General features: G+C 35.3%; 1 protein-coding gene across 1 annotated transcript in view; it reads right to left on the bottom strand.

The window, feature by feature from the left end:
- LOC121733586 overlaps nucleotides 1-25,872 on the bottom strand; it is a 44,802-nt gene extending 18,930 nt beyond the window's left edge. Inside the window, exons 1-3 of the mRNA XM_042123882.1 lie at nucleotides 25,770-25,872; nucleotides 7,257-7,380; nucleotides 5,047-5,192 (exon numbers count right to left, since the gene is read on the bottom strand). Of these exons, the coding sequence (XP_041979816.1) occupies nucleotides 5,047-5,192; nucleotides 7,257-7,380; nucleotides 25,770-25,806 (307 nt within the window). The 5' untranslated portion in view covers nucleotides 25,807-25,872. The remainder of the gene's footprint in view (nucleotides 1-5,046; nucleotides 5,193-7,256; nucleotides 7,381-25,769) is intronic.

Here is a 25,872-nt window from a genome sequence, read left to right as displayed (position 1 = left end):
CATTGCGTGCTTCTACCAGAGACAAGCTTCTACTTAGTTGTGGGAGTATTTTTTACTCTAGTTCCATAATCTATACTAATATTATAAATGCGAAAGTATCTCTGTCTGTCTGTCTGTCTGTCTGTCTGTCTGTCTGTCTGTCTCGCTTTCACGCCAAAACTACTGAACCGATTGCAATGAAATTTTGTACACAGTTATTCTAGAGTCTGAGAAAGGACATAGGCTACATTTTGATGTGGGAAAATATCTTATTTCCATGAAAATATCGATGAAAATTACTTCGCATTGCGCGTGGCCAGCGCTCATCCCGGGGGTCCTGGGTTCGAGTCCCGCAGGCGGAACAAAAAGTTTTCAATGTTCCTGGGTCTTGGATGTGTATTAAAATAATATTTCAAAAATCTTAAATATATTTTATGTATAATATTATAAAAAATCCAGAAATATATCGACGCGATGCAATGAACATTTTAGTTCTAATACGATTCAACAGATGGCGCTTTTTTTACTTCGTTGTAACATAGAACTAATCATACTTATTAGTTATTATGTTTTTGTTTATAGTTTTTAATACGTTAGAATATTATGTTTAATAATGTTATCACTTGCTATAATAATAATCAATCTATCTTATCTTATAGAACTCCTACTGCATTTCTAAGGAGTTCGAGTGTGTTGTGTTGGTCTATATTCCATCCAGAAAATATATCAATGCAATCAACATTTTAATTCTAATATATGAAAACAGATGGCGCTTTATTTTTTTACTTCATTATTATAACAGAACTAATCATACCTACTTTATTATATATTATTGTTTTTATTCATAACTAGCTGTTGCCCGCGACTTATAAATACTGCGAAATATACTGCGAAAGTATCTCTGTCTGTCTGTCTGTCTGTCTGCCTGTCTGTCTCGCTTTCACGCCAAAACTACTGAATAGATTGCAATGAAATTTTGTACACAGTTATTCTAGAGTCTGAGAAAGGACATAGGCTACATTTTGATGTGGGAAAATATCTTATTTCCATGAAAATATCGATGAAAATTACTTCGCATTGCGCGTGACCAGCGCTCATCCCGGGGGTCCTGGGTTCGAGTCCCGCAGGTGGAACAAAAAGTTTTTAATGTTCCTGGGTCTTGGATGTGTATTAAAATAATATTTCAAAAATCTTAAATATATTTTATGTGTAATATTATAAAAAATCCAGAAATATATCGACGCGATGCAATGAACATTTTAGTTCTAATACGATTCAACAGATGGCGCTTTATTTTTTTACTTCGTTGTAACATAGAACTAATCATACTTATTAGTTGTTATGTTTTTGTTTATAGTTTTTAATACGTTAGAATATTATGTTTAATAATGTTATCACTTGCTATAATAATAATCAATCTATCTTATCTTATAGAACTCCTACTGCATTTCTAAGGAGTTCGAGTGTGTTGTGTTGGCCTATATTCCATCCAGAAAATATATCAATGCAATCAGCAATCAACATTTTAATTCTAATATATGAAAACAGATGGCGCTTTATTTTTTTACTTCATTATTATAACAGAACTAATCATACCTACTTTATTATATATTATTGTTTTTATTCATAACTAGCTGTTGCCCGCGACTTCGTCCGCGTGGACTTTAGTTTATAGCGCGCGGTGTCAACAAAATTTGTGTCAAATTTAAAAACTTTTTAAAACCCTGGTAAGTGGTACCCCTCTTAGGGCCGCGCAGCGCGCTACACCGGAATGGCAGCGCTGAAAGTGCTTGCCTCGCCGCTGCCATTCCGGTGTAGCGCGGCCCTTAAGAGGATACAACAGCGGCTAGAGAAATGAAAAAAAAGTACGTGTAATATCTATAGCTGTCTCCCTTACCTCAAGCCTATACCGCAGAACGCGATAGAGACAACTGCAGAAAATCCAGAAAATCAACGATTCGTTGTCCCCTGATTCCTTCTCCAAAACTTAACCGATTTAAGTACTTTTTTCATTAAAGATTAAAAAAAGGCTTGAGCTGTGTTCCTATGTTTTGCTTTTTTTGTATAATCTAGCCAAATCTGTTTTCTGGACGTTTGAACACAGTGGAAAATCTGGCCATTTTTTTGGGTTTTTGAACGTTCATATCTTATTTAATAATTAAATTATGAAAAAAAAAAAAAAACATAGGGACATTGTATTAGTGGCCGTAGATATTCAGGAAAAAAAAATATAACTCTACTAGCATTATCCAGGGAGGAAACAGGGGACAAGGTTTGTATGGAAAAAAGGGCGGTGTGGAATCCTCTTAATTAATCAAAATACCCAAAAACAGCTGTGCAGTGTGCACATAATCTGTACTAATATTATGAATGCGAAAGTATCTCTGTCTGTCAGTCTCGCTTTCACGCCAAACGCCAAAACTACCGAACCGATTGTAATGAAATTTTGTATACTGATAGTCTAAAGCCTGAGAAAGGACATAGGCTACTTTTTTACTGGAAAAAAGGGTTGTAAGGGTCGTAAATTTGTTCAAAAAATTCATAATAGATGGCGCCGTGCGTCTTCTACATCGCGCTGACGCTTGCTCAAAAGTCTTTCTATAAGAGGTGGTATCATCTTACATTTAAGTCTCGATTTTTTTCGATTGTTATATCTATTCTACGGTATTAAATAACTCAGTACTTTATCTGTGCAGGCAGTGACGTAACCTTAATACCAAATTTCACCAACGACTGTTAAAGTTAATGCTCGAATTAGTATCACGTTAGCTGTTTCGTTTTTCATATGAATGAAAGAGAAGACAGGATATTTTAACAAGCTGTTAACACTAACAGACGTTGGTGAAATTGGGGCGAAACCTATCAATGATAAATAGTTTATGGGTAAAGTTGTGTAATTGGGGGGCTAAATAAGCTTTAGAATTTGGCATAATATATAAAGTTTAACATACAAAAATGAAGTACTTATTGTTTGCACGCTGCACAGCTGTATTGATTTAATGGGTACCAGGGTTTTTTTATAAAAGCTTTTGACACCAATTTTGTTGACATCGCGCGCTATAAACTGAAGTCCACGCGGACGAAGTCGCGGGCAACAGCTAGTATTTTATAAACCACAACTCAATAAAATAATTTTACTTTAGTGGTTACTAGGTGTTTTTACAAAATGACAAATTAAAGAATTTTATTATTATTTTATACCCAGGCTCCGTAATGTGATAAAAGCTTTTATACGGTTATAGACAGTAACAGGATAATTCCATTTAACGTTCTTTGTTTTTTGGGAAGCCGGTCATTTTTAATACAATAAAAGTATTTCATACACCGTGAATAAATGCGTTTGTCGATATTTTGCGATCAGAATAAAAACTCCTTTACAATTTTCGTTGCGTTGGTTCATTGCAGAGAATGTAATATTTGTTTTTAATTACTCGTGGGCCATGACCAACTGATGATCAACGTTGATAATACGTACCTACCGTAAGGGCTGGTTTACACGTATTAAGTTGATAAGTAGTTAACTAAATGTTATTTATTGCATGTAAACACAAAATTTAGTAGCAAGTTAAAATTTAGTTGAGTACTAAACAAGGGAATAAGATATATGACAATTTTCTATTGTGTTGGAAGGCGGGGCTTGTCACTTGACACATTTCGGGCAGGCACTTCAAATTAAGTTAAAATTTAGTTACTACTTATCTACTTAATACGTGTAAACCAGCCATAAATCATAATCATGGTGGCAATCATGTTTATCTATGGATTATGATAGCACAATGTAAAGAGAAGTAAAAAAACCGGCCAAGTGCGAGTTGGAATCGCCCATGAAGGGTTCCACAGCAGCAATAAGGTTTATTTTTATGAAATTAAAAGGTACTTGATTTATTTTTATATTTCAGTTGATTTAATGAAAGTTAAATTAAGGTTTACCATTTATGACGTATAAAGAAAGTACTTGCTAGATCTCGTTCAAACCAATTTTCTTTGGTAGTTTTTATAGTAATGTATATCATATATTTTTTTAGAATTATCATGCCCCTACTTTAGAAGTTAGAGGGGGGGGACACATTTTACCAGTTTGGGAGAGTCTCTCTCTCAAACTATTCAGGCTAGAAAAAAATGATATTAAAAATCTCAATATGATTTTTAAAGACCTATCCATAAAACCCCACACGTATAGGTTAGTTGAATTTTTTTTTGTTTCAGTTGTATCTATGGGGACCCCTAAAATTTTTAATATTTTTTCCATTTTTGTATCAAAATCTTAATGCGGTTCACAGATTATATCTACTCACCAAGTTTCAATAGTATGGCTCTTATAATTTTGGAGAAAAGTGGCTGTGACATACGGACGGACAGACAGACAGACAGACATGACGAATCTATAAGGGTTCCGTTTTTTTGCCATTTGGCTACGGAACCCTAAAAATAAAATATAAAATACTAGATGATGCCTGCAAGTCGCAACTCCGTTGCGCCAAAATTAGTTTATCGCCCACATTTTTTCGGAATAAAAACAGCTATCCTATTTCTTTTCCCGGGGCCCAAGATATCTCAGACTCTGAGATATCTTGGTGTGTCTGTCTGCCTCTGAGACTCAGAGGCAGACAGACACACTTTCGCATTTATAATATTAGTATGGTAATAAGTACTACCTAATATTACTATAAAATGCAAACTCTGCAAGACTCGCGGTAAACGTCTCGACGCGATAAAAACGGTCGTTTGGTAAAAATACCAGCAATAGGAATGTCGTAAAAAACAATGTTTGCACTCACTTATTTTGATCACATGAGCAAAAGTAATAGATTTTTATGTTTACCTAATAAAATATTGATGTTATTTCGTATATGTTTACATTTTGAAACACAACGTGTAAAAAATACGCTTTTCTAAAAGAGGTTAACGTAAATCTGACAAACCGTTACCATATTTTTGAACAAACTGAAACTTTTAACTAAAAAGTACCCATTTATTTTAATCTACAAACACATAACCGTCTTCACCACACATTATGAGCGTATATAAACTCTGTTTTTACTTTTTAAACAAAAAGCGTTAATTCACCTCGCCGCAGCGCAGTTTCGTTGGTGCATAAAAAGCGCATGAGGGCTCTGGCGCCGCCGATCTGTTGCTGAATTAATTTCTGGCCGTCTGTGGGTAAGCACCGTTTTATCCACGCGTCCATGCACGCCATTCCGGTCTGGTATGCCCTGAAACAAGTAAATACTTGAATAATGCAAAGAGAAAAACGATGACCGTTTTTGTTTTGTACTATCAGAGAAGTTGATTCATAGGCCGATGGCGAACGTAATTTGGTTGCATTATGTCAAACCCAGCAATATGTATAATATGAGTGTGATCGTTACACTGGGACATTTTAGAACTGTGTGTAAGTAGGTACGAGTCCATCTTAAGATAGTCCAGTCACGCCTTGCCAGAATTGCCACACACCCTTTCCAGCTAAGCATCCGAAATATCATATCTAAGCATTTGAAGTATTTGCTCAAGAAAGCAAACAAAGACAATTTTCAGTCCTTGGTGGAGTCCTTACGACCTCTACCCGTAGGTTGTCGCCTGTCAAATTATAAAAAAAAGTCACTTAAAACCTTACACGTCGCGAATGTTTACGTGAAAAAATTACGTGAGATTTGCCGAGGCCCCCCTCTCCCCAATGTGAGATTAGATGAGATTTCACTCGACCCCCTCCACCCCTAAACACATCACGTAATTTGTGGATGCCCGACGCCTCGTCGGGCTTCGCATGAAACCTGTTTATGTTTGTTTTTATGTAAACACTGCAGTGTGCACTGTAATTAATGAAAAACACTAATTACAAACATAACTATTTATGAGAACTAGAAAAAGTTATCTTGTCACGGATTTTTTTTACGAATAAATTGCGGAAAATAATATTCATTGATAAATTAGGCAGCACGTAATAAGTAAAGAGGAAACGAATATCCATTGATGCGTTTCTAAGGTCAGAAAAGAGAAGTATTTCTTAGATATTTTATCGGCTTTAGCGAAGATTGACGGAAATGAGAAACTCATCCCTCTGAATAGTTCCGTATTAGAACCTCGTATTCAGGATTTAGCTAAATAATTTCCTAAGAAAATGTTTCAGTAAATTCCTCGTGTGTTTACACGGCAAGTTGATGTAATGTTCAGTAAACAATATCGCCCGAGACTTATTTAAATGAGGGTTGAATTAATTATACTATAACCTTGAGTGAAGCTAACATGCTACGACGTTTGCTAATTCATTCATCTTAGGTAGTAAAAATTTAATGCATACTTTCATGTTAGAGTAGTTAGTAGTATGTTGGGAAATTGTAGACTTCATTTGAGTTGTTAACAAGAGTTTGTCCCGGGTTCGAAATTCGAAACCGTTCAGACAATCCTTTTTTTGAGCTGTGTTTTAAAAAATAAGCGTCTTTTGTTTAGATTTATGTGCTGTGACTTGTGAGCCTGTGACGGAATTGTGCAGTTTTATCGTAACATAGGTGGTAAGTACCAGTATTAATGACGTTCAGAAAACATGAACATTGAACTACGCAGTTCGAACACATTGCACAATATTTAAAATATTATGCTAGTTTCATCTTTATTCTAGACCGCCGTGCCGACTATTTAGTAAGATCTTACTAAATAGTCGGCACGGCGGTCTACCACAATATTATATTGTGAACACCGATGTAACCAATTTCTTCTTCTTACATTATGGCTACTAAATATAAGCTATTCCGTTATCGTTGCTGACTTTAATATAGCTTTTAAGTGCCTACTAGGTTTAATTAATTATATAAGTGTACTATCATCAGAAAAGTTGATTCATAGGCTGATGGCGGACCAATCGTAATTCGGTCGCGTTATGTCAAACCTATCCGACAGATCTAACAGCTAACATTGAATTGACGTACCTAATCAGAATAAATAAGGTAGGTCTGTCAACTGCCTTTTTCCTCTTTTTTTATTAATTAAGGGGGCAAACGAGCAAACGGGTCACCTGATGGAAGGCAACTTCCGTCGCCCATGGACACTCGCAGCATTAGAAGAGCGTTGCCGGCCTTTTAAGAGGGAATAGGGTAATAGGGGAGGGTATGGAAGGGCAAAGGGTAGGGGTTTGGGCCTCCGGTAAGCTCACTCACTCGGCGAAACACACCGCAAGCGCTGTTTCACGTCGGTTTTCTGTGAGCCCGTGGTATTTCTCCGGTAGAGCCGGCCCATTCGTGCCGAAGCATGGCCCTCCGACGTCAGTCTTCAATGGTACTTACAAGCAGCGCGCGTCCAACTCATCTTTGGTCCGGGGCAGGCCGACGGGGGTGCGGGGGGTCATTTCCACGCACCTCTTCAGCTCGCCCGCGTCACACGCTTCCTCCGGCAGTTGGGCTCTGCCCGCTGTTGACAAACAGTAAAATAAATAATTATTATGAAAATTAAATAAGATCCGACAGTACACTCTGACAATGGCAATTCAGTATGAAGCCATATTCAAAAGAAGAAGAAAGTTATACTAGAGGACGGCGTCGCAAACGGAGTTATCGAGAAAAACCATAGGGCTAAAACATGCCAGATTTGGAATCTAAGTAGTCTAAGATCTAAAATACATACTTACTTACTTTAATATAATTATGGTCGCTGTTAAGCATAGTGTCCCAAGTCCTAGCCCACAATTTTTTTTGTTGTAAAATTTTGAATGCAGTCTTGTTCTAAATCATCACATTTTTTGTGGGTTAGTACTTTAACTTAGTACAAGAATGCTTAACAGCGTTCATATAATACAATACCTAATTTAGATTATTTATGAAACTACCTTTTTACCTGTTCTCGAAATTCAACTACCATTTAAAATCCCATCTCGAATTATTTTAAAGCTTCAATTGATTATTATTTTCGTTTCTTTAACAAGCCGAAGGTAGAAAGGATTTAAAAAGGGGAAATTCAAATTACTAACTTTACAAGATGGCGAATCTTGTTATTTCGTGCGAAATAAAAATATCATTTGAATAAAGCTTCTGCTTGAATAACGTGACTTTTGAAACTTTTAACGGACCAACTTTGTATCTGCTATTTTGTTATTTCACCTTTGACTTTACTTGAAAGGGTTAAATGATAAAGAATTCGAGGCCCACTCACAAATACTTTGAGTGCTTGTTATATTTGTCTGTTTAATGTAAATAAAATTCTAATCCTACTTAAAGATTTAGGACTTAGAAAGATTAGGCTTTTGTTTTTAGTTTTTTGAACTGGGTTAAAGTAAATCATAAATGACTAAATACCTAAATACCTTTTCCCTGAAAAGGTCTATTGAAAACTCCGCGATGGTTTATCTCTATCTCTTATGCATATCCCACAATAACATTTTTTTGTCATGTACTTTTGTAATACTAAAGTTAATTTGTTAGAAGATTTTAGATTATTATTCATTAGCACTTTTAATAACGGCTAATGTTGCTTCAATATTATGATTGCGGACACAAATTGTTCAATAATTTAAGCAAAAGAAACTATTCACATTCTAGAATACATAATATAAAAATTTTATTACAGAAAGAATCAAACTGTATCGAGGAAATCATGTGTAAAACTAAAGTCATAAATAATATAAAAGAAGAAAAGAACTATCAAAGGTATTTTATTACTTCCTTCACTGATAATAGCTTTCTAAGAACATCCTTGAACGTAATAAAACATGATATCGAAATGCCAGAGAATGGACACTTGTTTCATCCCGATTAGGCTTTCATGGGCCGAATACGTTGGGCGAATAGGGCGGGCATTAAATTGACAAGGGCATATCATGTCAAGTTATATCACTATCTAAGGATGCCATGTCAAGTTATATCACTATTACGGGGTGAGCCTGCAGCTTGCCGTATATGGCTCATATTATAAAATATTTTTGTGTTTCATATACCTCTTTGAGTTATGAAGTGAAAGTGAACATAAAATTCACAGAATTTTACATACAGTCAGTACAGAAGCGTTTTATTTTACTTTAACGATGCTACAAATAAATTAGATCCCGCCAAAAACATTTTATGTAAAATGTTGCCACGACGACCACATAAGGATTTCTCTGTGAAAAAGATATCAGATCTCATGTAGAGCCAAGCTTTTGAATCTTCACGGCCTAACTCTACCGACCCTAACTTCAACTAATTCTACATAATATTATTACCTACCGTCGTGAAGGTGATGCGAATATTTAGTTTCTGATCTGAAGGAAGTAACGGAACAGCCAAGCCATACATATTTTCCCGTTAGCTAGTCCCAGATTTTCGTTTTTAAGCTCCCGAAAAAATATACTCCTTTATACTATAGGAAGTATATATTCTTGGAGTCGAATTTTGGAGAGTACAATTATAGCAATACAATAGAATTTTTTATTACAGGAAGTCGGTCAAAAACTTAAGGACACGTTCAAAACTGAACTTTAATTTACCTCACTGTTGACGTCTTGTATAATTAAATGGCTAATTTTAATAAGAACATGTTAGCTGTCATCCCATTATTATTTCGGCACCCTTTATTTTTTTAGAATACTTTTTAAATATTTAGTATGAACTGTTAAAGTGCTAATAACTGGGTGTTTTAACTTAACTAGCATGCTGAGGTATATTTTAGCTAACCGTCTCCGGAAATTGGCTCAGATAGATAACTGGGTTATCGGATGTTATATTGGAGATGTAATATTGCCACGATCACCACTCCATTTACTGTTATTTTAACTCTAACAGCACTTCTATGCCGACGATATAAGGATCATTATAGGAACTCTAAACTAACACGATTATTTTGAATAAGATATATAAAATATTTCTTAAAACACTACGAAATAAGTTATATTGCCTGCATCAGCAACATTAAACTTATTAAAGTTAAAAATAATCTAACTTTTTTAATGTTGCAATTGTATATTTTCCGGAACAACATGCTGGTATTTAACTAGGTCATACTCATTTGCGTATGTCATATTAAGCTCCAAATTTTTTCGCGCACAGATTAAGCTGTTATTTGCACATGACATCAATCATAGATTATTCAAACATTGTACAGATTGGATGATACGGGGTGATTGGCACAAACAGAGTAGTGATGTCATCGTGGGCGTACCCAGGTACTAGGTAGGGGGGCAGGGGGGGAGAGATGGAAGATAAAATAAACGTCAATTTTTCTGGCAAGTGGGAATCAAAAACGTGTTACCTACTCTGCGCAAAATTAAGTGTTGAAACAAAATTTATTTTCAGTCAGATTAATAAAAGTCAATTTTCATAATTTTTTATTTCAATATACCAGTCCGACCATCTTCTCGATGCAGGTATGCTAATTGCTATGCTCGTTGACGATGACCCAACGCACGGTAACACAACGGAACGGAACCATATTATAGCTTACTACGAGACTTCGGCCTAAATTAAGTATGTAAGTATATGTGAACAATGTGATAACTGATGTAGTATTATTATGATTTTACCCTTTTCAATGCCTAGACTAAAATATCTTAACAATGTAGGTAATCTGTATACTGGAATATACATTCAAATTACAATACAAAATAAGATAGTATTTAATAAACGCTTTAGAAAACTCATCTGTAAAATAAGAAATGGTAATTACGGATATTGGATTAATAATTACAATGTCAATAAATCGAGTTGATTATTATTACTAATAATCAACTCGAATTTATTACATAATATTATAAATGCGAAAGTATATCTGTTTCTCAACGGCGAAATCGACTAAGTGGTTTGGGCGTGAAGAAATATGGAGATACTATTGAGTCCCGGAAAAGGACATAATAATATGATACTTTTTTTTTCTTTTTTTTAATCTTTATTAAGGACTTGGTTCACAAACAGAGGCGACCATGTCGTCCTCGTAAGGCCACAAAATTACAATTTAACAATTTCTTACATCTAAACCAAACTTAACTAACTTGTACAAACATATAGCATCACTAGACAAAGGTTCCGAGAGTACAATATTAACGCCCCCTACGCTATTAAACATAAAAATATGATACTTTTATCCCGGAAAAATGTACGGTTAACGCGTGATAAACGAATTTTGGCGCAACAGATTTGCGGGCGCCATCTAGTTACATAATATTATAATAAAATAAAAATAAATAAAACCACTAGAGACAAAATTAACGAACCTTTGGGTTTTCTTCATGAACCCTGATGACTGATCTACTTACACAGTAAGATTTTGGATGTCTGTTATCAATCATTCCCTAAATCCTAATGAAACGAGATATCTAAGATGAAACCTCTTGTAAATGAAGAATTAAGGCTTTCATATCATTTGATTATTCTAACGTTAAATAATTACTTATGTTTTATGAATAGTTAATGTTTATTTGATTAAAATTGATTAGTTTATTTTCATTTGATTACAACCAAGATTAAACGAACTTTTGGTAGTAGGATTGGCTTATAATATTGAATACGTATTACTTTTTATAAGAAGACACAATCTTATATAGGAAATTAGCATTAAATCAGTAATTATTAATGAGTAATTTATGACAGAAACATAAGCAAGTTTTGTCTTAATCTTAAGCGAGATCTGCCTGGATCGCAGAGCTTTCGGAGATATTGCATATTTTTCAGCCATCGCAAACCTTCAACAGATATCTGCTTCATCAGCTGTTTTTGTTGTTCGCAATTAAAACCCAAAATGTCTGGCTTTACTCGCCCGGCGCCGCTAGTTCAGAGTTTCGACTCATTAACCCAACCGTAACAGTGCGAAAAACTTTTCACTGTTTAAATAAAATTTTAATGGCCGGAGTTTTTTTTTTTTTTTTAATCTTTATTATTAAGGGGGTTTGATCACTTAGTGATTAAGTCACCCCCGTAATCAAAATCACTTTACAATAAAGGACTTATGAATAAAAATAGTACTAACTTAATTAAAATAAATAAATCTAAAGCCTGTTTTCACTACAAATTTTGACCATTTTGTATAACATTCTGGCTTTATCCGACGAGGGTGAAGCCAGAATGCTATTAAAAATTCCAATATTATAATTAAATGGCCGGAGTTGTTAATAAAGTAAGTGACCATTAAAAAGTTTAAAACATGTTTAATTATTTACTTATAAAGATTACAATCTTTTTTGGTCACAATTATCCAGATTCTTGACTCCAGTGAGTAAATATTTTTAATTTAAACCAAAATAATATGATTGTACGGATCGCCTGATTGAAAGCCATTAAGCTTAGGCCAAACCTACGCGAACAGGCGTCTGCGAAGCGGAGCGTCAAGTTGTCAAATGTGTTTTGTATACAAAACACACATTTGACAACTTGACGCTCCGCTTCGCAGACACCTGTTCGCGTAGGCTTGGCCTAAGCTTTATCCATCATCTATATAACACGTTACATGAGACCATTCACAAGTGCGTTAGCGGCCTTTCGACAACATAATATTTAAGCGTTGGTTGACCAGCTGGTTTGGGGATTAAACTTGGATTATTTGATTGGAATACTCCTGCTTGTATACTACTGTCAATAAGCAATGTTATTGACAGTTGTATACAATAGACTTGAGTATTGTTTAATGTTTAAAATTGTGCGTTCGCCAATTAAAAGCTGTGAATACATAAAATTTGGTCAAAAACTGGGTCTAAATCCTTTCATAACAATTACTATAATAACTTTACTAGATAACACTCGCACCTCAATTGAGCCAAAGTTGTTTATCGGGAACCGTAAATTTTTCTGGAATAATTAGTATCATAATAATATCTAGCAAATTCTCTTTAGAGGATTAGACGTGAAGAGGTAGCAGATAGAACGACACACTTGCGCATTTATAATATTAGTATGGATATCGTTCTCGAACTTAGCCAGAGTTAGGGAGATCGCAGACGACAGACTTTTTGTGCGATCGAGTCTGCGGCGCCCATACAGTCGGTATGGCGCGGCAATGCCGACTGTATGGGCGCCGCAGACTCGATCGCACAAAAAGTCTGTCGTCTGCGATCTCCCTTATGCAAGTAACAAAAATCTAAGTGTAGAATGTGTTAGAAAGTGGCGTCATATGAGCGGTGTATGTTTAACTTAACAATTTATTTTCTAACGCTAAGTTTGTTGCTATGTCATCTAGCTTGAAGAGCTCACTCGATCCTATTTGAATACATTCTCCAGGAACAACGATATTGCATGTCTTTTACTGAGTTTTCTTATTACATTTCCTATATTTTCAGGATAAAGAGAGGTGCATGATATTAAAAACGAAAGATTCATTCTGATTGTGAAAATCGAGATAAGAGAGAAATATTTTTGCTTCTCTTTTATTAATACCTACGATTAATGCCTTTTGCGATTACAAAAGAAATAAAATATTGTATATTATAGCTCCTTGGAGAGCATAGAAACAAATTCTTTTTACGTCAGGTAATTGCGGCCTTTAGTTAAATATACCCGTAAAGTGCCTTTAAGAAAGCATTGAATCCATACTGAAACCAATATTCTCAAATATCTACAATATATAATTTGTGATTTGTGTAGAGCCCTCGGTTAACGGTACAAAAAATATCCACAGCTGAACATGGAACATCCATCTTTTCTAAGTCGGTTAAAATAGTAAGACATTTTAACTACCCACCAACATTTTGCAATAACTAAACGGGCGTGCACAAACGAGCTGAACTCAAACATTTCCCTAAGCTTTCATAATGACGAAATTATAATAAATTACAGACGATTATAGACTTGAGCGTTTAAAATCGTCTTTGATCGCGATGTTTTATTAAATCGTCAGTGATTATGTTCAGGGACGAATTTTATTTTGTAACTGCAGTAAAACTTTGATGAGTTTTCAGTTACAATGAAATTTCATAATTTTACAATGTACTTAGTGTCGATAACAATTGCTTTACTGTTTGTCGGTAAGGTAACTTACATAATATTATTATGAAGCTAAAGTAGGCAAGTATCAGGTAAACCGTAATTGTTACGACGTCATACGACTCATGTAAAACGTTAAATTATGACATGCACATTGAGATGACATTCGAGGTGCAGTAGGCGTCATGGATTATGCAGGTACGTTAGGTATTTTATTATGCCTTACACCAAACCTGTAAGCCGTAATAATATGTGAGCAGGCTCGCTAGTTCAATAGGCAATAGACAAGCATAATCGAGAAAAGAATGGTACGGCCGTGCCTTTGCTAAAAAGCTTGGCTGGGGCACTGCCGTGCCCCCAGATAATGTCCGGTAGGACTCGTATTGTCACATAATGGTAAACGAATAGTATTTCTATGCAATATGTAAGAATGTATAGCGTATTATTTGTTATTAGGTACTTTCGCAGCGTTACCCATAAATTATAACGCATATTATTACATATTATACACACTATAGACCTAGGACTAGTAACATCACAGTTATTATTAGAATATAGACCGAGTGCATCATTTTTGGTGCATTCGTTAGGTTAAGGTTTTAATTTGACATATTATATTATATTTATAGACCGAGTGCACTATTTTTAGTCTACTCGTTAGGATTAAGGTTTTTAATTGACAGACTGACTGTAATTAGTAATTACTATTGAATAATATAATTTATTAATATATTGCTATTTTAAATCTGCAGGGACTTAATATTAAATTAGTACTAGTAGGAAATCAAAGCCCCTGTGAAAAATAAAAAGCAACGAAATTCTGCGTGATCGCATTCTGCTTTTGAAATACAAAAGTTTTATTCTAGTTAAAAATTAAACCTAGTCTAACCTATTTTATAATATTTTATTTTTACAATTTTACTACTATATACAATTTTACAAGCAGACGCATTCCCCCTTCAATTTTAATTAAATAAATAAAAACTTACATTTCTCTTTACCAAAATGGCAATGGTACGTACCCCAAAATTTCCAAAGAAACCCAAAAACAGACCGTCCCTCGACGCTTCCGGCAGTAGCGCGGGCGGCGCTAGCAATAGCTTAGCAGAGGAAAATAACCCGATAGACAATTGGGACGCGGTACTGGAGGAAACGTCGAGGAAAGTAAAGAAAAGTATTTATCTGCTAAACCAAACGAGAAATATGAAGGGTGAGCTGAGGGTTGGTATAGCAGATAATCTTACTGACGTTTTAAAACAGTTACAGAAAATAATAATGATGGATGATAGGCAGGAGAAAAGGACAGTAGAGAGGAATGATGTAGAGACACAGTGTGAAATACAGTGTGAAACACAGTATGAAACACAATACGAAACGCGAAAAGAAAATAACTGTAACTGTTTTGAAAAGGTAAATACGGTACTAAGTGATTTTAGGAAAGAGTATAGGCGAGATTTAAAAGAGATTAGGGACTATTTAACAGAGGCGGCAGTAAGGAATGTGGAAAGTTTACATACAAGGATAGAAGAGGAAAAAGGAAGGGTAGTAAAAACGGTAACACACGAGGTAGGGAAAGCGGTAAATACACTGAAAGACGTAATCGGGGAGCGGGAAGTCATGATACATGAGCTTAGGGACCATTTAACTGAGGCGGCAGTAAAGAATGTTGAGAGTATTCACACAAAGATAGAGGAGGAAAAGGCAAAGTTAGTAGAAACGGTTACACAAGAAGTAGGGAAAGCTGTAAATATGTTGAATAGCACAATCGGGGGGCGGGAGGTCATGATACAGGGCGAACCGGAGCGGGAGACACCCCCAACATATGTCGCGAGTGTCGCCCGGGGCAAGCCTAAGTACAGGACCCTTCACTCCCTCATTGTGGCAGACAAAGAAAACTTCATGCCGACCACTGAAATAGTCCAGGAGATGGGAAAGATAATAGAGGCGAGAAAGGAAGGCATACAAGTTGATAGGATTAGAAAAGGGAAAGGGAGAAAGGTCATTGTGAGCTTCAGAGACAAAAAAGATAGGGACAAAATTTTAAATAAGATAGAGAAATTGGAAGGAAAGTTGGAGGCACAATAAATAGAGAATAAGGACCCCCAGGTTGTGTTGTACGGGGTGCTTAAAAATAATACTGATGACGAAGTGTTAGAGGCCATCAGATCTCAAAATGGCCACCTTGTGGAAGACATCCTGGGAGGGGGGGAAGATAGAATGAAGTACAGGAGGAAAGGAAAGGATGATCACACTGAGCATGTGGTGCTTACTGTGTCTCTGGGGCTGTGGGCGCGTTTTACCGAGGCAGGACACCTATATATAGATGTCCAACGCGTCATGGTCGCCGACCAGTCCCCCCTAATCCAGTGCTCACGCTGCTTGGGGTACGGACATGGGCGGCGATTCTGTAGTGCCACCGAGGAGAAATGCGCACACTGCTCCGGGGCGCATCACCAATCTCAGTGTGATGATCGTAAGGAGGGTGTCAGGCCGTGCTGCACTAACTGTCATAAAGATCATCTAGATGACACAGGCCACAATGCACTCAGTGCGGAGTGTCCGGTACGGCAAAAGTGGGATGTCATAGCGCGTGCAACAGTCGTTGGATGTGATTTATTATGTAATTAAACACACCAATGCAAACAAAAAAGACAGGATTACACAATGTCAGACAATAGAATGTATATCAATATATGGACGATAATAAATAAATGAACATTTGTAAAATGAATCATTAATGTCGCAAAGAAATTTTATGTAAACTAGAGATAATAAAAATATATAACGATCTAATGTCTAATTTAAATTAATTTTGAAACTTAAAATATCAATAATGAATTTCGCAAATAAATATGAAAGGAGAGACAATAAAAATGTATAACCACTAATGTGTAAGTAATTTAAAAAATTTAAAATCTGTATTATGAATTATGAATGTCGCAAAGAAATTTTATGTAAATGAGTGATAACAAAAATTTATAACAATATAATATGTAAATTAGAAGTAATGAAAAATTGGCAATATGAATTATGAATTACATACAGAAATCTATGTAAATGAGAGACAGTAAAATGCTTTTAAAATGTATGTAATATAAGAAGAAAGGTAAAATGAAGTAAAGAAATAAATGTCAAATTAGAATATAAATCAAATATGATATGTTAATATAAAGTAAAAAATGTTAGTAAATAAAACCTAAAAAATTAATACAAATGTAAAAAAGTACATATATGTAAGTAATTGTCCCTTCTCCTTGAAGGGGGGACAAGAGGTCGCATAACAGGGGCCATAAAAAAAACGCATATTATTATATCCCATGATAATAAAAATCATACTTTATTTTGTCATTAGGCTAATAGAAGCCTCCATAAAGCGCTCCCTAATAAAAACTCTCAAAAATGCGTTACAGCATAAACTAATTTATAATTTAGTCTATGGTTACAGTTTTAAATGAATTTTAACTTTGTTTTATGTTAATCCAAATAATATACACAAGGAGATATAAAAAGTTAACAGTATTGATAAACGGTTTTGTTTGCAGAACTACAATATTACCTAAAATCCCTTATCCATTACAGCCGTCCCATTTTCGTCCTATTTCTATTCTTCCCTATTTATCCAAGGTTCTAGAAGCATGTGTTCAAAAGCAGCTCTCCGCGTTTGTAATCCAAAACAAAATTCTCTCACCATTTCAATCTGGATTCAGACCAGGGCACAGTACCACCTCTGCTTTGTTAAAAGTAACTAATGATGTAAGGGCTGGCATGGAGAACTCAAAAATTTCTGTCTTAGTTTTAATCGATTTTCCAGCGCATTTAATAACGTCGACCATGACATTCTTCTGTCAATTCTTTCCCGTATTCTCTCACCCGAAGTTTTAAATTGGTTTTGTTCCTATCTCGAGGACGCCAGCAGAGTGTAAGATTAGATGATTCCTCTTCTAGTTGGATGGATCTTGAAGCTGGTGTACCTCAAGGCGGTATTCTCTCTCCCCTTTTGTTTTCACTATTTATTAATCTTATATCCTTGGTTATACTTCATTGTGCGTATCACCTTTATGCCGATGATTTGCAGGTTTACATTCAAGAGAAGGTTGAAGAGTTACCTGCTGCGATCAGGAACATGAACCGGGACTTAGAGGCTATAAACACGTGGTCTGCAAATTTCGGTCTCCAAGTAAACGCCAGTAAATGTCAAGCCATCTTTATTGGCAGTCCGCGCTTGATGAGTCGAGTTGATATTGGAGCCCTTCCACCCGTCGTCTTTGGTAATAGTGTTATCCCTTTTAGCTCCAGTGTCAAAGATCTTGGGCTACATATAGACAGCAGTCTCGATTGGCGTACTCATATTACTAACGTCTGCCGTAAGGTGACAGGCTCTTTGCGGTCTCTTTATCGACTAAAAAACTTTTTACCTTTTAATATAAAGTCGCTGCTGGTTCAAGCCCTTATAGTTCCACTATTGGATTACGGTGACGTTTGTTGTTTCGAACTCCGTGAAGAACTACTTACTTAACTTGACCATATGCTAAATAACTGCATCAGGTTCACTTTCAATCTTCGTAAGTTTGATCATGTCTCTCAATACCGATCTAAGTTGCAATGGCTGGCAATTCGTCAACGTCGTTCACTGCGTGCACTGTGTATGCTGTACTCTCTCCTTTACTCTCCCAGTGCTCCTCTATATTTATCTTCCCACCTTGAATTTTTCAGTAATACCCACAGTCAGGAACTTCGATCATCCAAAAACTTGCGATTACATTGTCCCTCTCATAATTCCAGTATTGTCCACTCCTCCTTCCATGTACAGTCTATACTCCTTTGCAACGCCCTCCTCCAAGAAATCAGGATGTCCCCTAACAAAAATATTTTTAAACGCAGAGTTCGTCAATTATATTTAAATCAGTTGAATAATAATTAGTGATTAGATTAAGGTTCCACTGGAATTCATATTTGACAAATATATTATTATATATTAAATATTTTCATTTAGTAATTCAATTCCTTAATCTATGTAGGTATATCTTAATTATATAGTTTAATTATGTATAACTTATGTATGGTATTATAATAAGCTTATAGTGTGTATTAGTATGTATAAAATAATTATATAACTATTTATTTAATGTCTTAATCAATTCAGTCTTAGAATGCGCCTATTCTACACTTTCATCATCACCCTAAGGTTGGCTGGTAGAGAATGCCACACGGCATTAAGCCCGCCTATGTAAATATTTGCATAAAGTGTTTTAAATAAATAAATAAATATTACAAGCAAAATTACATTTTAATAATATTCCACATTTCCATCAAATTTCCCGTCTCATGATGGAACTGAGCAACAGTTTGCAGCCGCGGGCTACATCCGCGGTCTGTGGTGCATCCACCACAAGTAATAGAGGAATGGTAATTGGGTTGAGGTTTAGAACGTATGTACAGATAGTATATGGGGTGTAACAAAACTAAGTGACTTAGGGTGTGTATAATAAAAAGTTCGCTGTGAAAGTAGCAGTGCTGAAAGAGTAACTTTTTTCACCTTTGTATGGAAACATGCGGAGACGCTTGCCCATATGGACAAATCACATAAAAATTTTGCTCTTCCAGGGTTGCTACTTTCACAGTGAACATAGAGTTCACTTGTGGCCCGCATGAAAAAAAGGTTGCCTTAGACAGACAGATACGACGATTACCATAGAATACCTATCAAGATTTACACACACTTAAACAAGAATTTTAAGAAGAATCATTAAATTAAATGAATCTATAATATAATATTATAATTCTGCAGAGTTTGTTAGTTTGTTTGTTTGTTTGTTTATTTGTTTGAACGCGCTAATCTCAGGAACTACTAGTCCGATTTGAAAAATTCTTTCAGTGTTAGATAGCCCATTTATCAAGGAAGGTTATAGGCTATATTTTATCATGCTAAGACTAATAGAAACGAAGAAATAGAGGAAAATGTGGAAAAAACGGGGGGATATTATTTGAAAGGGCTTATTTGAACGCGCTAATCTCAGGAATTACTGGTTCGATTTGAGAAATTCTTTCAGTGTTAGATAGCCCATTGATCGAGAAAGACTATAGGCTATATTTTGTCACGCTAAGACTAATAGGAGCGAAGAAATAGTGGAAAATGTGGAAAAAACGGGGGGGAAATTATATGAAAGGGCTTATTTGAACGCACTAATCTCAGGAACCACTGGTCCGATTTAAAAAAGTCTTTCAGTGTTAGATAGCCCATTTGTCGAGAAAGGTTATAGGCTATATTTTATCACGCTAAGACTTATAAGAGCGTACTTTGTTTTTGTGATAAGTATCTGTTTAAAAGTTTATTTTTTGATTTTTATTGTATGTATGTGAATTCGGGTGTCATAATCGCTTTGCGATTAAACCCTTAAATAAAGATTAAAAAAAAAAGAAGTTAAACACTCGTACCCTAATTGAGCTCTCTTAATTCACAAATTGGCTGATCAATAAAAAGTATATTAATTTTGACATGATACTTAAAATTTAATAACGCTTTTTATGAAGGTACGTCGGTTATGAGAGTTTGAAGCACTGTTAGTGATGTGAGTTGTGTAGTTATTGCAAATTGAAGCAGTTTAATTTGCAACTGTGCACTGTTTGTAATGAGTTTTTACTTAGCATGGGATTAGACGACGTGATGTACGCTACCTAGCTTTTATACTATTGTATATTATTGTATGCTTATTAAGACCCTGTATTCCCAGAAACGGACGATTTTCAAGATTTAAAAGTGACAGGAGACATAAAAATATAGTAATTTAAATTCTGAAAAAGGTTCGGCTGGTAAGCTTTCAGTCACACACTTTGCGCCCGCAATTTTATAGTTTTTTTATCGTCGTTATTTTATATATCAATTAAATCGAATCAAAAAAACGAAACGCCCTAGGTATATGCTTTGTCTTTAATTCAGTACAAAAATATCTGAAAATTCCAAATAATTTGGACATAGTATGGTAATTTCGTCAAAAGAAGAGGTAAGTTTGGGATTTTTTTCTATCAAGTGAAGTTCATGATATTGCATAATGGAATATAAATTCCACTGTGTTAGATCCTTAACTAACACATATATTTTTTTCAGAATTTAAATTACTATATTTTTATGTCTCCTGTCACTTTTAAATCTTGAAAATCGTCCGTTTCTGGGAATACAGGCCCATCAAAAATTTGAAGAATATGAAGTTTCTTAATTGTTAATTGTATGAATGTTGATAGTTGTTTATAGCGATATACTAAGTGCAATATTTTCACGCTAGAGATAGTGCAGCACCACCATAATATACAGTAAACACAAAGTTTTGTGAGGCGTTTGACAACGTCTCTGATGGTGGCACTTCACATGGCTATTGGTATTTGCTATTGACTATTTGTTACACTCGGCAAAATTATTAACGTATACACAAACAAGTAAATAAAGGCAAATACGGCTTTCCACACATAGACGTCAAATACCAAACTTTCACTTGATTTTGTTTACGTGCCTATTTCACTCTTTTAATGTGCGTCAAAAACCGACAAAGGTAAATAGAGGGAAGTGGAAGGTAAAAACCGAGAAAGGTAAATGCGTGTGTTTGGTATTATTGGTCATATATTTTGTCAAATAGGTAAATAAGACCAATACTTTGCCAAACATGGTGATTGTTGGGCGAATACATCAAGTATGCAAATACAAATATAGCCATGGCAAGTGCCACCATGACAATATTCTGATATATTATGACGTGTGCAACATCTCGGATTTTAGTCGGTTTTTTAAATTAAGTTATTATAAATAAGGGGGCAAACGAGCAAACGGGTCACCAGACAGAAAGCAACTTCCGTCGCCCATGGACACTCGCAACATCAGAAGAGCTGCAGGTGCGGCACCTTTAAGAGGGAAAAGGGTAATAGGGTAGGGAAGGTGATAGGGTAGAGGATTGGGCCTCCGGTAAACTCACTCACTCGGCGCAACACAGCGCAAGCGCTGTTTTACGCCGGTTTTCTGTAAGCCCGTGGTATTTATCCAGTCGAGCCGACCCATTCGTGCCGAATCATGGCTCTCCCACGGTAAAAATATTTAGTATTTACTGTTTGTGCGAGTAGCGCCCTCAGCTCCGACCTTTGCTTAATCTTATATCTTTAAATGAGCAATTCTTGTATATAATTGGAATCTCGGAATCTGCTCCAACGATTTTCATGAAATTTAGTATATAGGGGGTTTCGGGGGCGATAAGTCGATCTAGCTAGAAATCATTTTTGGAAAAAGTAATTTTATCCATGTTTTATCGAATACCGAGCAAATTATGTGAGTTGTGACAATTATGTCACAAGTACTACTGTCGCCACTTTGACCGAAGCTCACGAGCTTCACGAGCTCACGAGTTCTCAACTCCTCGCCCCAGGGCAAACAAAAGTAACAAATCGTTCTTCCAATAATTGCTCTCGCAGGACTTTCGTTCGTGTTTCGGTCGATCCTGATTCCTGATAGTTTTATCCCGCAATAATACAATTTCTATGCCCGGATAATAGTGATATAATTATGTAGAAATATCGAAATCGTATTGTAAAATATTTTAAACCAACGCTAACTGCACTATAAATAGTTAAACTGTATGAATATTTTTTTTATTTGGTCTAGTTTTCAAGATATAAAATTAATTAATGGGTGGCGCTAATGTTTGCAGATTGTAGGTATGCGCTGTAATAAAAACCATAAAATATTTTATTAGCAGCTAAGAGGAATGTTTCTAGAGTGAAGAGGAAATTATTAAAGAGCAATTATTAATTAATTCCCCTTCTGCAGTAAGTTTATAACATTTAGTCGTCTCCGGCAAGTTGGCCGGATTTAAAATGAGCCTAAGAAAATTAGATTCGGTTAAAGCGGACTTCGGAATTAATTCTAATGAATTAAAGAGGTACCACAAACAACCAGTGAAAGGGGCCCTTTTCACTTTAAAGGAAATTTATTAAAGCCAAGTCTGGTCAGAATTCTCGGAATAGTCGAGAAGTTTAATAATTGGTTGAACGAATTCTAATAAAGACAAGAAAATTTATGTTGATCAAAGTAAAAATAAAATAAAAACGTGATTGGTATCGTATTAAATTGCGGCAATGGGCATTGTCCAAAAAAATCACATGTACTTTTTATATTTTTTTCGTTAAAATAGGGTATTTTAAGAATATAAATTAAATAATTTTGAAATTCATTGGCTAGTTTTTTCTCAATAAATTTTTAAAGTTTCGCTCTGACGTCATCATCGGCGGCCAATAATTGACCTCTGCAGTATGTTTTTTCCTTTCAATCTTATTTATAATGGCCGGTTCGTCAAATGCAAGTTCTCATTATGTGAAAGCTGATACGAGAAGCTTACCAAAAGTTCGAAACGTAATGTTGGTCGAATTTATTGCTAATTTAACGCCATTGAAGGTCAAACAAAGGTTAAACATATTTGTTCAAAAATATAAGTACCTAATGGGTATTTTTTTCGTTTATATACAGAAAAACGATCACTGACCTTATTCCTCGAAATGTTTTTGTAATGAACAAAATAAAAAAAAATGGACAATCCCCATTCTTGCAATTGTTTTTAAACAATAACTTCTAAATGCGGTAGTTTTATGTGATGAAAAATTTGTATAGGTAGGTACTGTTTGTTCACCATTTAGTTAGGCGAATCCATACTCTCTGCTCTCTAGATCTCTTTTTTCCTATACTAATTAAATTATAATATTATATTCATCTGTGGTCACTGCACCGCCGCGCCGGTGGTTTTATATATTTTAGTAAATCTTATAAATGTACTTATAACTTTACTTTATTATAAAATGTAAGACTGTTTGAACACCCCAATAAACGAAAATACTTACTAATATTATAAATGCGAAAGTGTACATGTCCGTTACTAAATTGCTAATTAAATGCTAAGCCGATTTTGCTGAAATTTGGTATGGAGATACTTTGAGTCCCGGGAAAGGACATAGGATACTTTTTATCCCGGAAAAATGTACGGTTCCGGCGCGATAAACGAGTTTTGGCGCAACGGAGTTGCGGGCATCATCTAGAAGATTATAAATTAAAAGTAAGTATATTTTGTCCAAAACTTCAATTGTGTAGGGGTATTGGCCATTTTTTTTTTATGAAATAGAGGGCAAACAAGCAAACGGGTCACCTGATGGAAAGCAACTTCCGTCGCCCATGGACACTCGCAGCATCAGAAGAGCTGCAGGTGCGTTGCCGGCCTTTTAAGAGGGAATAGGGTAATAGGGGAGGGTAGGGATGGGAAGGGAAGGGAATAGGGGAGGGTAGGGTAGGGAATAGGGTAGGGGATTGGGCCTCCGGTAAACTAACTCACTCTGCGAAACACAGCGCTAGCGCTTTTTCACGCCGGTTTTCTGTGAGAACGTGGTATTTCTCCGGTCAAGCCGGCCCATTCATGCCGGAACATGGCTCTCCCACGTATAAACCGTAACCGGTAACAAGTTAGTAGTATTGCAGTACCCTAATTAATCTAATTATATTATTTTAACGCAACATTAGTGAATTTTCGTTGCTTATTTCCATTTATATGGCAGAGCTCGGGAAGGCCAAAATAATATCAATGTAAATGTCACCATGTCACATCACACAATATGTTTGTGTACAATAAAACTTTAATACAATAGAACAGTTATATTTTTTCTTATATCTACTTCATGTTTTTTTTAACGTTTCGTTATAAGGCTTTTCTATGCGTTTTAAGGAAAACGCATTAAAGATTTCCACCGTTCTTTGTATCTCCCTTATCTACCAATATCTCTGCCTAATACGATTTTTTCGTTTATTTGCAAATTACAATATATTTTTTCCTGATTTTTAGTATAGACTAAAACATCATAATATTCTGTTAAATGTAGGAAAGGAAATAGTTAAAATATTCTGACAAGGGCAGAAATATTGTTCCCAAAGTTAGTGATAAGTTTTATAGGTAGGTAATAATCAAAAGTTAGTGATAAATGAGGTTTGTTTGAATAACTTTATGAATTAGCTACAAATCGGTCGCCGTGGTTTTGGAACGTACCGGAATTACTATAGGTCAGGGGTTCCCAAACTTATTTTGTCTATGCCCACTTTGTGAGCAAATTATGTTTTAGCGCCCCCTTTGTTTCAAATTAAAATGCATCCCGATGAAGTACATCACCCGCCTCTACACAACACCCCCATTTTTTTTCTGGGTCCCTTTAGACCTTCAGCGCCCAGAGGGAGGCGTTATCGCCCACTTTGGGAAGGACTGCTATAGGTGGTGAGTGCGGTGACGTGTCAAGAAAATAGTATAGTCAATAGGTTCTTCATGTGCGACATGCATCTTATCTATAGAGATTCAAGATATATCTTATATCTTTAAACGAGCAATTCTTGTATATATATATATATATATATATATATATATATATATATAATTGGAATCTCGGAATCGGCTCCAACGATTTTCATGAAATTTAGTATATAGGGGGTTTCGGGGGCGATAAATCGATCTTGCTAGGAATAATTTTTAGAAAATGTCATTTTATTCGTGTTTTATCGAATACCGAGCAAAGCTCGGTCAAATAGCTAGTAATATATAATATATACAAGCTCGTTTCAAGATAAAAATACATGATACTTATTATATTTTAATTTTATTAGAATTTTAGACAAGTCTAATCTAGATTTATAGTTTACGTGTGTTCAAATTATTTTTTATATCTATATTTCATAACAAGTTAATTTTTTTAAGTTAATACAAGACTGGAATAAAAAAAATAATCACAAGATAATATCACTATAGAAATGATACTGACTAGCTAAATATAAGTTACTTTCGAAACCTTTTACTAAAATTTTAATTAAGTAAGTAAATAAAAGTGTTAAAGTATTCTGAAGTCTAATTATTTGTATTTACTTACTCGCAACGAGAAGTCCGGTAATCAAAAACAAAAACATTTTGAACTCACACTACGATATAATATCGAGAAGCGGAAAGTTTTAGCGAAGCGGCCCGCGCGCGGC

This window comes from Aricia agestis, chromosome 14, assembly GCF_905147365.1.
Source record: "Aricia agestis chromosome 14, ilAriAges1.1, whole genome shotgun sequence".
Lineage (NCBI taxonomy): Eukaryota > Metazoa > Arthropoda > Insecta > Lepidoptera > Lycaenidae > Aricia > Aricia agestis.
This window is presented reverse-complemented; position numbering and strand designations above follow the sequence as displayed.